Here is a 16,057-nt window from a genome sequence, read left to right as displayed (position 1 = left end):
TTAGGTAAAAATTTAAATGAAGTCCGCAAAACCGCCATATCCTGATGAAAAATCAGAAAAGGAGACTCACAAGAAAGAGTAGATAAATCAGAAACTCTTCTAGCAGAAGAGATGGCCAAAAGGAACAACACTTTCCAAGAAAGTAATTTAATGTCCAGAGAATGCATAAGCTCAGAGGAGCCTGTAAAGCCTTAAAAACCAAATTAAGACCCCAAGGAGGAGAAATGGATTTAATGACAGGCTTGATACGAACCAAAGCCTGTACAAAACAATGAATATCAGGAAGTTTAGCAATTTTTCTATGAAACAGAACAGAAAGAGCAGAGATTTGTCCTTTTAAAGAACTTGCAGACAAACCCTTATCTAAACCATCCTGAAGAAACTGAAAAATTCTAGGAATTCTAAAAGAATGCCAAGAGAATTTATGAGAAGAGCCCCATGAGATGTAAGTCTTCCAAACAATAATAAATCTTTCTAGACACATATTTATGAGCCTGCAACATAGTAATAATCACTGAGTCAGAGAAACCTCTATGACTAAACACTAAGCGTTCAATTTCCATACCATCAAATTTAATGATTTGAGATCCTGATGGAAAAATGAACCTTGAGGTATAAGGTCTGGCCTTAATGAAAGTGGCCAAGGTTGGCAACTGGACATCCGAACAAGAACCATATACCAAATCCTGTGCGGCCATGCTGGAGCCACCAGCAGCACAAGTGATTGCTCCATGATGATTTTGAAAATCACTCTTGGAAGAAGAACTAGAGACGGAAAAATATAGGCAGGTTGAAAACTCCAAGGAAGTGTCAATGCATCCACTGCTCCTGCCTAAGGATCCCTGGACCTGGATAGGTACCTGGGAAGTTTCTTATTTAGATGAGATGCCATCAGATCTATTTCTGGAAGCCCCCACATCTGAACAATTTGAATAAAAAAAACACATCTGGGTGAAGAGACCACTCTGCCAGATGTAAAGCTTGACGACTGAGATAATCCGCTTCCCAATTGTCTATACCTGGGATATGGACCGCAGAAATTAGACAGGAGCTGGATTCTGCCCAAGCAAGTATCTGAGATACTTCTTTCATAGCCTGAGGACTGTGAGTCCCACCCTGATGATTGATATACGCCACAGTTGTGACATTGTCTGTGTGAAAACCAATAAACGTCTCTCTCTTCAATAGAAGCCAAAACTGAAGAGCTCTGAGAATCGAACGGAGTTCCAAAATATTGATTGGTAATTTCGCCTCTTGAGATTTCCAAACCCCTTCTGCTGTCAGAGATACCCAGACAGCTTTGCAACCTAAAAGACTCGCATCTGTTGTGATCACGGTCCAGGTTGAATGAACCAAAGAGACCCGTAGAACTATACGATGGTGATCTAACCACCAAGTCAGAGAAGATTGAGTATTGGGATTCAAGGATATTAAATGTGAAATCCCAGAATAATCCCTGCACCATTAAAAACTGGAGAGGTCTCATATGAAAACAAGCAAAGGGAATCGAGTCTGATGCTGCAGTCATGAGACCTAAAACTCCTATGCATATAGCTACTGAAGGAAATAATAGAGAGTGAAGGTTCCGACAAGCTGAACCCAATATAAATTGTCTCTTGTCTGTTAGAGACAAAGACATTGACACAATCTATCTGGAAACTTAAAAAAGGTGACCCTTGTTTGAGGAATCAAGGAACTTTATTGGTAAAAAAAAGATCCTCCAACCATGTCTTGAAGAAACAACAGAAGTTGAATCGTATGAGATTCTGCAGAATGAAAAGACTGAGCAAGTACCAAGATATAATCCAAATAAGGAAACACCGAGAACCTTTGAAAAGATTCCTAGAGCTGTCGCTAGGCCAGAAAGGAAGAGCAACAAATTGGTAATGCTTGTCTAAAAAAGAGAATCTCAGAAAATGAAAATAATATGAATGAAACAGAATATGAAGATATGCATCCTGTAAGTCTATTGTGGGCAAATAATACCTTTGCTGAACAAAAGGCAGAATAGACCTTATAATCACCATTCTGAGATGGTACTCTTACATGACAAATCAAACGATTTTCTTTCTTTGGGACAATGAATAGTTCTGAATAAAAACCCCCAGACCCCGTTCCTGAAACGGAACTAGTATGAATACCCCAGATAACTCCAGGTCTGAAAACACACTTCAGGAAAGTCTGAGCCTTTACTGGGATTGCTGGAATATGTGAGAGAGAAAAAAACTTCTCACAGGCGGTCTTACTCTTAATCATATTCTGTACCCCAATCTAAGGAGTTTGGACCGGATTGAACCAAACAACCTCAGAAAAATCTTAACCTGCCCCTACCAGCTAAGCTGGAATAAGGGCCGCACCTTCATGCGAATTTGGGGGCTGGCTTTGAACTCTTAAATGGCTTGAATTCATTCCATTTTGAAGAAAGCTTCCAATTAGAAACATGTTACTTGGGGACGAATTAGGCTTCTGTTCCTTATTAAGAACAAAAACGGAAATAAGCTTAAGATTTACCCTTAGAACTTAATCTTGAGGCAAAAAAACTCCCTTCCCCACAGTAACAGTTGAAAGTATTGAATCCAACTGAACCAAATAATTTATTACCTTGGAAGGAAAGAAAATAGAAATCTGGATTTAGAAATCAAATCAGCATTCCAAGATTTAAGCCACAAAGTTCTTCTAGCTAAAATAGTTAAAGACATAGATTTAACCTCAATTTTGATAATATCAAAAAAATGGCATCACAAATTAAATTATTAGCATATTGAATCAAGTTAATAATGCTAAACAAATCATAATCCGATACTTGTTGCACTAAAGTTTCCAACCAAAAAAGAAGAAACAGCTGCAACATCTGCCAAAGAAATTGCAGGCCTAAGAAAAGGACCTAAAAATAAATTAATTTTCCTTAGATAAGATACAAGTTTCTCATCTGAATGATCTTTAAAATAAATACTATTTTTAATAGGAATAGTAGTACGTTTAGCAAGAGTAGAGATAGCCCCATTAACTTTGGGGATCTTTTCCCAAACTCCAAACTAACTGCTGGCAAAGGATACAATTTTTAAAACCTTTAAAGAAGGAATAAAAGAAGTACCAGGCCTATTCCATTCCCTAGTATTAGGAACTGGAAAGAAACCGCTGAAGTAACCACAGGAGGTTAATAAACAGAATTTAAATGTTAGCTAGCCTTAAAATCAAGAGGACTAGTATCCTCAATATCCAATATAATCAACACTTTTTCAACAAAGAACAAATGTACTCCATTTAAGAATAAAAAAGTAAATTTGTTAGTGTCAAAGTCTGATGAAGGATATTCTGAATCAGATAAATCCTCATCAGAGAAGGATAATTCAGTATGTTGTCGGTCATTTGAAAATTCATCAACTAAATGAGTTTAAAAAAGACCTTTACATTTTATTAGAAGGCGGGATGGCAGACAAAGCCTTCTGAATAGAATCAGAAAAATATTCTTATAAATTCCCAAGTATATCTTGTACATTAGATGTTAAAAGAATAGCAATAAACAATGTATTAATACTGATGGACATTTTCTCTGCATGTAAAAGTTTATCATGATAACTTATTACAAACCATAGCTTAAGATAAAAACTCATAACATTAAAATAAATGAACTTAGCTTTGGTAGGACTGATATCAGTGAGCAGAAATCCAACAACCTTTTCTGATACAGGAACAGTTTTGAGATATCTTGCAAATGTAAGAGAAAAAACAACATATAAAGCAAACTATCAATTTCCTTATATGACAGTTTCAGGAATGGGAAAGAAATGCAAAACAAAATAGGCCTCTGGAAACCAGAAGCAAAAAGAAAAGAAGACTTATATAATGTCAAAAGTTTGGCGCCAAGTATGACGCCCAAAACTGACAAAATATTTTTTGGCGCCAAGAACGTCTGCAACAAACACGAGCGTCATAGATGACGCAACTACATGAAAACTCTCTGCGCCAACTAAGACGCCGGAAATGACGAAAATACGTCAACAAACTTAATTCTCACGCCAAAAAAGTCTTGCGCCAAGAATGACACAATAAATTATAGCATTTTGCGCTCCAGCAAGCCTAACTGCCCGCAATTTAGAAAAGAGAGTCAATTTGAAAATTTCAGGTAAGAATTTTTTATATTTTTTTTATATGCATTTCCCAAAATGAAACTGACAGTCTGTAAGAAGGAAATATACTGATAAACCTGAATCATGGCAAATATAAGTACAAAACATATATTTCGAACTTTACATATAAAGTGCCAAACCATAGCTGAGAGTGTATTAAAGGGACAGTCTAGGCCAAAATAAACTGTCATGATTCAGATAGAGCATGTCATTTTAAACAATTTTCCAATTTACTTTTATCACCAATTTTGCTTTGTTCTCTTGGTATTCTTAGTTGAAAGCTTAACCTAGGAGGTTCATATGCTAATTTCTTAGACCTTGAAGCCCACCTCTTTCAGATTGCATTTTAACAATTTTTCACCACTAGAGGGTGTTAGTTCACATATTTCATATAGATAACACTGTGCTCGTGCACGTGAAGTAATCTGGGAGCAGGCACTGATTGGCTAGCTAGACTGCAAGTCTGTCAAAAGAACTGAAAAAGGGGCAGTTTGCAGAGGCTTAAATACAAGATAATCACAGAGGTTAAAAGTATATTATTATAACTGTGTTGGTTATGCAAAACTGGGAAATGGGTAATAAAGGGATTATCTATCTTTTAAAACAATAAAAATTCTGGTGTAGACTGTCCCTTTAACGACCGAGGACGTGCAGGGTACGTCCTCAAAAAAAAGTCAGTTAACGACCAAGGACGTACCCTGCACGTCCTCGGTCTGGAAAGCAGCTGGAAGCGATCCTGCTCGCTTCAAGCTGCTTTCCGGTTATTGCAGTAATGCCTCGATATCGAGGCATCCTGCAATAACCTTTTTTAGCCAACCGGTGCAGAGAGAGCCACTCTCTACGCTACGCTACAGAAAAAGCACAAAAAAATAAAAATAAACAATTTTTTTTGCAAACTGGCCCCCAATAAGGCAGAGGGGGAGGGTTAGAGAGCTGTTTTGGGGGGGGGGGGATCAGGGAGGTTGGGGGCTAAGGAGGGATCCTACACAGTAGCACATGTAAATATGCTTAAAAAAATATTTAAAAAAAAAACAAAAACGTATTTTAGTACTGGCAGACTTTCTGCCAGTACTTAAGATGGCGGGGACAATTGTGGGGTGGGGGAGGGAAGGGAGCTGTTTGGGAGGGATCAGGGGGTGGGATGTGTCAGGTGGGAGGCTGATCTCTACACTAAAGCTAAAATTAACCCTGCAAGCTCCCTACAAACTACCTAATTAACCCCTTCACTGCTAGCCATAATACACGTGTGATGTGCAGCAGCATTTAGCGGCCTTCTAATTACCAAAAAACAACGCCAAAGTCATATATGTCTGCTATTTCTGAACAAAGGGGATCCCAGAAAAGCATTTACAACCATTTGTGCCATAATTGCACAAGCTGTTTGTAAATAATTTCAGTGAGAAACCTAAAATTGTGAAAAATGTTGCGTTTTTTTTAATTTGATCGTATTTGGCTGTGAAATGGTGGCATGAAATATACCAAAATGGGCCTAGATCAATAATTGGGGTTGTCTACTACACTACAGCTAAAATTAACCCTATAAGCTCCCTACATGCTCCCTAATTAACCCCTTCACTGCTGGGCATAATACACATGTGGTGCGCAGTGGTATTTAGCGCCCTTCTAATTACCAAAAAGCAAAGCCAAAGCCATATATGTCTGCTATTTATGAACAAAGGGGATCCCAGAGAAGCATTTACAACCATTTATGCTATAATTGCATAAGTTGTTTGTAAATAATTTCAGTGAGAAACCTAAAGCTTGTGAAAACATTTGTGAAAAAGTGAACAATTTTTTTTATTTGATCGCATTTTGCGGTGAAATGGTGGCATGAAATATACCGAAATGGGCCTATATCAATACTTTGGGATGTGTTCTAAAAAAAATATATACATGTCAATGGATATTCAGGGATTCCTGAAAGATATCAGTGTCCCAATTCAACTGGCTCTAATTTTGAAAAAAAGTTGTTTGGAAATAGCAAAGTGCTACTTGTATTTATGGCCCTATAACTTGCAAAAAAAGCAAAGAACATGTAAACATTGGGTATTTCTAAACTCAGGACAAAATTTAGAAACTATTTAGAATATGTTTTTTTGGTGGTTGTAGATGTGTAACAGATTTTGGAGGTCAAAGTTAGAAAAAGTGTGTTTTTTTCCATTGTTTCCTCATATTTTATAAAAATTTTTACAGTAAATTATAAGATATGATGAAAATAATGGTATCTTTTGAAAGTCCATTTAATGGCGAGAAAAACGGTATATAATATGTGTAGGTACAGTAAATGAGTAAAAGAAAAATTACAGTTTTTCAGGTTACAAGTGCTTTGGTCATTAAGGGGTTAAAGGGACACTGAACCCAATTTTTTTCTTTCGTGAATCAGATAGAGCATGAAATATTAGGCAACTTTCTAATTTACTCCTATTATCAAATTTTCTTCATTCTCTTGGTATCTTTATTTGAAATGCCAGCTGAGGCCATGCCTGGAGAGCATTGAATATCGCTCTTAATTCCAGAATATTTATCGGTAGGAGAGCCTCCTCCCGAGTCCACAAACCCTGAGCTTTTAGGGAATTCCAGACTGCACCCCAGCCCAGAAGACTGGCGTCTGTCGTCACTATAACCCATTCTGGCCTGCGGAAACACATTCCCTGGGACAGATGATCCTGTGACAACCACCAAAGAAGAGAGTCTCTGGTCTCTTGATCCAGGTTTATCTGAGGAGATAAATCCACATAATCCCCATTCCACTGATTAAGCATGCATAGTTGCAGTGGTCTGAGATGCAAGCGAGCAAACGGAACTATGTCCATTGCCGCTACCATTAGTCCGATTACCTCCATACACTGAGCCACTGACGGCCGAGGAATGGAATGAAGAGCTCGGCAGGTGGACAAAATCTTTGATTTCCTGACCTCCGTCAGAAATATTTTCATGTCCACCGAGTCTATCAGAGTCCCTAGAAATGAAACTCTTGTGAGGGGGGAAAGAGAACTCTTTTTTACGTTCACTTTCCACCCGTGAGACCTCAGAAAGGCCAACACTAAGTCCGTGTGAGACTTGGCTAGTTGGAAGGACGACGCTTGAATGAGAATGTCATCTAGATAAGGCGCCACTGCTATGCCCCATGGCCTTAAAACCTCCAGAAGGGACCCTAGCACCTTTGTGAAGATTTGCGGCGCCGTGGCCAACCCGAAAGGAAGAGCCACAAACTGATAATGCTTGTCCAGAAAGGCGAACCTGAGGAACTGGTGATGATCTTTGTGGATAGGAATGTGCAGATACGCATCCTTTAAGTCCACGGTGGTCATATATTGACCCTCCTGGATCAATGGTAAGATAGTCCAAATGGTCTCCATCTTGAAAGATGGAACTCTTAGGAATTGGTTTAGGATCTTGAGATCCAGAATTGGTCTAAAGGTTCCCTCCTTTTTGGGAGCTATAAACCCTGCACCTGTTCTGCTTTTGGAACTGGGCAGATCACTCCCATGGTAAAAAGGCCTTCTACACAGCGTAAGAACGCCTCTCTTTTTGTTGGGTTTACAGACAATTGAGAAAGATGGAACCTCCCCTTTGGAGGGGAATCCTTGAAATCTAGAAGGTATCCCTGGGTTACAATTTCTACTGCCCAGGAATCCTGAACATCTCTTTCCCAGGCCTGAGCAAAGATAGAGAGTCTGCCCCTTACTAGATCCGGTCCCGGATCGGGGGCTACCCCTTCATGCTGACTTAGTGGCAGCAGCAGGCTTTTTGGCCTGTTTACCCTTGTTCCAAGCCTGATTAGGTCTCCAGGTTGGCTTGGATTGAGCAAAGTTCCCCTCTTGCTTTGCAGCAGGGGAAGAGGTAGAGGGACCACTCTTGAAGTTTCGAAAGGAATGAAAATTATTTTGTTTGGTCCTTTTCTTATGTGACTTATCCTGAGGGAGGGTATGACCCTTCCCTCCAGTAATGTCTGAAATGATCTCTTTCAATGCAGGCCCGAATAGGGTCTTACCTTTGAAAGGGATGGACAAACGCTTAGATTTAGATGACACATCAGCTGACCAGGACTTAAGCCATAACGCTCTACGCGCTAAAATGGCAAAACCTGAATTCTTAGCCGCTAATTTAGCAAGATGAAAAGCGGCGTCAGTAATAAAAGAATTAGCCAACTTAAGAGCCTTAATTCTGTCCAAAATATCATCTAGCGGGGTCTCCATCTGAAGAGCCTCAAACCAAAAGGCAGCTGCAGTGGTTACAGGAACAATGCATGCTATAGGTTGAAGAAGAAAACCTTGATGAACAAAAATTTTCTTTAGGAGACCCTCTCATTTTTTATCCATAGGATCAATGAAAGCACAACTGTCTTCAATAGGTATAGTTGTACGCTTAGCCAGGGTAGAAATGGGCTCCCTCCACCTTAGGGACAGTCTGCCATGAGTCCTTTATGGTGTCAGAAATGGGAAACATTTTCTTAAAAACAGGAGGGGGAGAGAACGGAATACCTGGTTTATCCCACTCCTTAGTAACAAAGACCGAAATCCTCTTATGGACCAGAAACACATCAGTGTAAACAGGAACCTCTAAATATTTGTCCATTTTACACAATTTCTCTGGAACTACAATAGGGTAACAATCATCCAGAGTAGCTAAAACATCCCTGAGCAATAAGCGGAGGTGCTCTAGCTTATATTTAAATGCTGTCATATCTGAATCTGTCAGAGAACATCTTTCCTGAATCAGAAATCTCTCCCTTAGACAGCAAATCCCTCATCCCTACTTCAGAACATTGTGAGGGAATATCGGATACGGCTACTAAAGCGTCAGAAGGCTCAGCATTTGTTCTTAACCCAGAGCTACTGCGCTTCCCTTGCAACCCTGGAAGTTTAGATAAAACCTCTGTAAGGGTAGTATTCATAACTGAAGCCATATCTTGCAAGGTGAAAGAATTAGACACACTAGAAGTACTTGGCGTTGCTTGTGCGTGGCGTTACTGGTTGTGACACTTGGGGAGAACTAGATGGCAAAACCTGATTTCCTTCTGTCTGAGAATCATCTAATGCCAAACTTTTATAAGTCAAAATATGCTGTTTTCAATTTATAGAAATATCAGTACAAGTGGGACACATTCTAAGAGGGGGTTCCACAATGGCTTCTAAACAAATTGAACAATGAGTTTCCTCAGTGTCAGACATGTTTAACAGACTAGTAATAAAGCAAGCAAGCTTGGAAAACACTTTATTTAATGAAAAAAAACACAATTTGCAAAAACGGTACTTTGCCTTTAAGAGGAAAAAAAAGGCATACACAAACTGCAAAACAGGTTAAAATTGCTTCAATTTTTCTGAAATTTTAACAGTGTACCCACTAAGCTTTAGAAGGATTGCACCACAAGTTAATAAGCAATAAACCCCCAAATGAAAAAAACGGATTGAAATATGTCTAAAACCGGTTAAAACCCCCTAAAGCACCTTGCCACAGCTCTGCTGTGGCCCTACCTGCCCTTAGGAAGCGATAATATGGGGTTTAAAGCTTCAATTAGTCCCTCAGAAGAATCTCGGGACTGCAGGAGAAGTTGCTTGCTGCTTGTAAATGTAGGCCCCGCCCACCTCACTCGATGTTGCTGGGGCCTACAGAAAACTAACAAACCCTGCCTGAAAGCCATGTGGGTTATAAACAACCCCAAAGAACCCTCAAGCAAATGTCCCATAAAACAGAAAACGTTACTCCCAGACACAAAAACGTTTGTCCCAAATTCACATAACAAACTGAGTGCCCACAAAAAATTAACCCTTTATGCAAGCTAGTAAAAACCTCTGATAACACTAGGATTACTGCTTACCCTTCCCCTAATGGGGACACTGTCAGCCTTTCTGAGTTTACACAGTCTCTGCAGAAAATATGACTGAACATACCTCATTGCTGTATAGCAAGAAACCGTTCCTCACACTGAAGTTTTCCTGTACTCCTCAGCTTCTGTGGGAACAGCAGTGGACCTTAGTTACAAATGCTAAGATCATCATCCTCCAGGCAGAAATCTTCATCTATGTCCTGCCTGAGAGTAAATAGTACAACACCGGTACCATTTAAAAATAACAAACACTTGATTGAAGATAAAATAAAACTAACAGTTTAACACCTCTTCTCTTTTCTCTTCCTGCTTAGAGCCAGCAAAGAGAATGACTGGGGGGGTGGAGTTAAGGGGGGAGCTATATAGACAGCTCTGCTGTGGTGCTCTCTTTGCTACTTCCTGTCAGGAAGGACAATATCCCACAAGTTAGGATGAATCCGTGGACTCGGTACATCATGCAAAAGAAAGAAAAATTTTGGGTTCAGTGTCCCTTTAAATAAAAGAAAACATACTTACCAAAAGACACTCATCTACATAAAGTAGATGGCCAGACCAGTACTGAAACAAGAATCAGTAGAGGTAATGGTATATATGAGTATATCATCGATCTGAAAAGGGAGGTAGGAGATGAATCTCTACGACCGATAACAGAGAACCTATGAAATAGATCCCAGTTAGGATGATCATTGTATTCAATAGGTAATACTACCTTCACATCCCTGTCATTCACTGGACTCTGAGAGGAACTGGGCTTCAGCATGCTGAGAATCGCATATCAACGTAGAAATCTAGCACAAACTTACTTCACCACCTCCATAGAAGGCAAAGTTTGTAAAACTGAATTGTGGGTGTGGTGCGGGGTGTATTTATAGGCATTTTGAGGTTTGGGAAACACAAAAATACAGCTAAGGATCAGAAAGCCCAAACTGATACCAATTGGGAACATTTGGGTGATAACATTATCACCCAAATTTGTTATAACATTAGATATGAATACTATACAGAAAAAATTCAGAATTCTGGACTTTCTAAATGTTCTGAACTGTTTTGACACCAACTTTTTTGAGGTGATGTTTTAATACCACAGATCCATAGCATCATATGGATTCCTCACACCTTTTTGTTTCTTATCACTGTACGTGAGGGTCCCACGTCTGTTACTGTTATTGTTGATGATTATGTTTACAATCTCCATTCAGTCTTTTTTGTCCGAAAGTGGTTTCCTGTTTATATATAATAGAATCTATATAGGGTTCTGTGACAACAGTCGGATGTTTTTTGTTATATTGTTTCTTTAAATCCTAATTATTGTTTTTTTTAATTCAAGACTACACAAGATCTGTTCATGTGGGATTGATCCTTTACATCTGTCAAAGTATATACTCTAATGTTCTGGTAAGGTGCAGGGGTAGGGGTCCAGCCTCCAAGAGAAGGGTGAATCCAATTCCTTGGCACAATAGAGCTCCACACTCATATATAAAAAATTACGATAAACATAATATCCCATAATGTCAAGGGACTACATTCCAATATTAAAAGACGCAAGCCAATCTCCATTTATAGATCTTTAAAAACACATTGTCCTTATGCAGGAAACCCATTTCACTAAAAACAAAACCCCTAAATACTGGTATAAAACATATCCCCCACAATACCACACTACATGCCAAATGAAGAAATGCGGGTGCCAATCCTGATACATTCTAACCTCAATTTTAAAGTGGATGAGTTAATTACAAATAAAGCAGGACGCTACATTATAGTTAAGGGTAGAATTCATGATACGCATGTGATCATAGGGAATATCTATGCTCCTAATGATTCCCAGGACCCTTTTTTGGCTAAAATAGGCAAGCTACTAACTGGATTAAAATCCCATTTGATTCTAGGAGGGGATTTTAATTTGGTGGTGAATTATGAGATTGATAAATCAGTCCCTCAGTCCTCGATGTCAAGAATTTCTATAAAAAAAAAAAAAAATTACACAACTTTTTAGATCACAATCTAGTTGACAGTTGGAGGAGTTATAATCCACAAGGTAAAGATTACACATTTTTTTCAATGGTACATGTCTATTCTCGAATAGATTATATCCTATTACACCAAATTTAATCCCCACTAATAATTGCTTTAGGCATTATACCAGCAACCTGGTCAGATAATAATATCATGCTTACAAAACTATCGGGTTTGATTGACCCCTCCAGAAATAGAAGCTAATTCCTAAATCCAACATTGTTCAGGGATAAATTATTTACACAGACATTACAAACAGAAATGATCCAATCCTCGGCAACAAACCATAATTCGGTAGCTAATTCTGCTTATTTTTTGGGAGCGCTAAAAGAATTTATACGGGGAATCCAGTAAACAAAACAAAAAATCACAGCAACTCATCCAACAACTTAAACAAGAGATCCTCCAACTTCAATCTCTTCATAAACTGAACCATGCTAACAAAACTCAACCTGTTAAATTTTAAAAAATCTTCCCTTGATAACCTATCAACATTAGAAGCTACCAGATCAATACAACTAATAGATATACAATATTTTATACAAGCCAACAAACCGGATAGAATGTTAGCTAACAAATTGAAAGAAATAACTAGAGTAACGTCAGTAACACAAATTCAAAAACCGGATGGGCAAATCTCTAATCAAATTATTGCAGATACTTTTGGTCAATATTACTAGACACACTATGCTCTTCCCACTAATAGCAATAAACTCCAAACAGAGATAGAAACAACTGAATTTTTGCAGCATTGTAGCCTACCTAGACTTGATACTGAAGAGTTAAATACATTAAATTTCCCTATAACACAAGAAGTAAAAAAACAATCCAAAACCTTAAAGTTAACAAGGCACCAGGTCTGGATGGATATAGGTTATAAAACCTTTGTAGATGAGATGAGCCCTATTTTAACCACTATTTTAACCATAGGTTGGAAGGGGGAAACATTCCATCAGAATTGTTAGAAGCTAGAATCTCAGTACTACCGAAACCAGGCAAAAGCAAACAGCATTGTAAAAATGAAAGGCCTATTTCTTTAATAAATCTTGATATCAAATTCAGAAAGATTTTGGCCACCAGGCTAAATGACTTGCTACCTAAACTTATCCATCCGGATCAGGTGAGCTTTATTCGGGGTAGAGAGGCTACCGATAATATAAGGAAAATGATTGATTTGATAGATTATTCATCATGCCGGGGAGTGCCTTTTCTGTTCCTTTCATTGAATGCGGAGAAGACATTTGATCGAGTGAGATGGGATTACTTAAATTCAGTATTGGAAGTCATGGAAATTTCAGGAAATTTCTGCTCTGCAATATCTTCAGTTTACTTTCACCCATCAGCATTTGTTAAAATAGCAGGTTACAAGTCTAAATCAATACGTATCCTTAATGGAACTAGACAGGGATGCCCACTTTCACCACTTATTTTTGCTCGGTGTATTGATCGTTTGGCAGCCCATATTCGACAGAATATATATATCTCAGGAATCAAAATAAACACTCATGGGCATAAAATAAGTCTTTTCGCTGATAATGTTATTTTTTCAGTTACTAAACCCATGATCTCCCTTCCTTTAATATATTCCACTATTAACAAAGTTGCCACAATTTCAGGATACAAAATAAATAATGATAAATGTGAAGACATCAGCATAAATCTCCCACAGCATACTAGGAAATTGCTCGAAATTAATTGATTTCAAATGGTCAGATAAGGGCATGAAATACCTGGGCATCTTAATTCCCAATAATTTAGAACTACTATATAAACTTAATTATGTCCCGCTATTCTCACAAATAAAAAAAACTTGCTGTCCAGGTGGAGTAGGGCCAACATTTCTCTGTATGGTAGATTGATTGCAGTAAAGATGGCAATATTACCCAAGATCCTTTACCTGATTAGGTCAATTCCTATAAATGTCCCTATTACAATCTTAGAAAAACCCCAAAATGACCTAGTTTCATTTATCTGGAGGGGTCAGAGAGCTTGAGTAAATAAACAAGCACTCATTTGTCATAGGAAAGGGGGCGGGATGGGGCTCCCAGATTTAGTTGCCTATTATTATGCAGCCAGAAAAGCACAATCTTTATGGCATAATCAAATAGATAATATCCAATGGGTTCGAAATGAATCAGATATATGATATCCCCTATATATAAATTCTTTTGGCTCACTAAAACTAACAGACCCCCACATGGCTGACATTTATTGCTGTATCTCATACCTTGACATTGTGGGAATTCTTGAAAGTTAAATACCCTATTATTCAAACGGGATCAAGGGGAACAACATTATCTACTGAGCATGACCATACCCTTCAACAGAAATTGGCTAACAGATGTCTTTATCGTATTTTAGACACTTCCATAGGCAATAATTTCTTAACCTATAATCAATACGTAGACCTTAATAAGCAAAGAGTAATCAAGTTGGTTTCATTACCTCCAGCTGAGAGCCAGAGTAATGGAGATTGTTAGGACTAACAAGACCGGTATCAACACTTATTTAGAACATATGTGTCTGACACTGAACCATACTTGAGGCGCTATCTCTAACTTATACACTCTGTTCAATATCCCTCCTAGTTCAATTAAACTTCCTTTTATGCAAAGATAGGAATCCGATTTTAATTTTAACTGGTCGGCAAATAAATTGTGTGACACCCTGAAGTCAGGTTCTTCTTTTTCAATATGTGCACAATTAAAAGAAAACTATATGAAGGTTGCGTTCAGATGATACTTCCATCCTTCCAGAATACATAGTAATGGTATGTAAGAATGGAATTTATCATTTGCTCTGCAGTCCAAAAAAGAGACAGTATGAGCAGTATGGCAGTGAAAACATCTACTGTCTATACCACATAAATAAAAAAGGGCTTGGTTAATATACTACAGTCCAAATACAATAGTAAAATTGTGCCACAACAGATACATGACCTGATATTCCCGCTACATGTGTGCACATGCATGCATGACCCATGACCTCAGTGCAAATGGTAGCACCCAATAGGAACACTATGTAACCCGCTATGAGTTAAAAAGTAGCTATGTACAAGAAACAAAACCAGAAGGTGAATAAAGCAGTTTAGAAAGAAACCAAAGCTCTGGGACCTCAAACTAATAAAGATGATAAAGAAGAGGGACAGAACTAAGAATAGGAAACCATTTTTGTTGAGTCACCTTTAGGGTTGTAAAAGCAGAGTGGTACATTTCGGTCCAAATAAAGATGCAGGGATTTTAGATTAGTAAATATTTTTGTATCACTTCAAGGACCATGGTCATGATTTTCTACAATATGTACAAATTTATATTTAGTTTTATGACAGCTTTCCTATAGTACAAGTTAATTAATCAAAATGCCGATTAGTCCACAAGTAAGTGTAAATATTGTCAGATTATTGTCATACATCATGGGGAGAAGGAAGGAAAACTATCCACTTTCTTTGTTATTTTCAGTACTGAAGAAAAGGTTCAGTTAAGTTATTGACTGCTTCTGCTACTAGATATTTTAATAATGTCTCTCTCACCAGTCTGGTCCTCTTTTAGAGTGTTGGAAATTGTAGATCCAGTGAGAGCAGCTAATGTTGCAGAAGGAGATGCTCTGTATCTTGACAATCTGCTTAGCAGCATTTCATTAATACTTTTTGCTGATTCCCCCTCCTTTCTCATTAAAATGATACGTTCATGAAGGGGGCTTGCCATAAATACGCCATTTTCTACCTAAAAAATAGTTAAGGTTAATATTTTTTTTGTATACATACAAGAAAACATACAACAATCTTTAAAAGAGAGAGATTAACAAGCAGACACGAAATACACAAAGCGCATATACAATAGATAAAAAAAAAAAAAATAGACGTCACGTTTCATTTGACAATACTTTCTATTAGGGCTGCACGATTAATTGCATGATAGGATTAATAGCGATTTTAAATTGCGGGAGTATGTGATTTTTTTTTAGATAAAAACATAATTTATGCTTACCTGATAAATTTATTTCTCTTGTGGTGTATCCAGTCCACGGATCATCCATTACTTGTGGGATATTCACCTTCCCAACAGGAAGTTGCAAGAGGATC

At 38.0% G+C, this 16,057-nt stretch overlaps 1 protein-coding gene across 1 annotated transcript in view; it reads right to left on the bottom strand.

Annotated features, from left to right (window-relative positions):
* Positions 1-16,057, bottom strand: part of HECTD4 (HECT domain E3 ubiquitin protein ligase 4) — a 666,929-nt gene that overhangs the window by 520,753 nt on the left and 130,119 nt on the right. Inside the window, exon 8 of the mRNA XM_053699752.1 lies at positions 15,506-15,698. Coding sequence (XP_053555727.1) covers positions 15,506-15,698 — 193 coding nt within the window. The remainder of the gene's footprint in view (positions 1-15,505; positions 15,699-16,057) is intronic.

Source organism: Bombina bombina, chromosome 2 (assembly GCF_027579735.1).
Source record: "Bombina bombina isolate aBomBom1 chromosome 2, aBomBom1.pri, whole genome shotgun sequence".
Lineage (NCBI taxonomy): Eukaryota > Metazoa > Chordata > Amphibia > Anura > Bombinatoridae > Bombina > Bombina bombina.
This window is presented reverse-complemented; position numbering and strand designations above follow the sequence as displayed.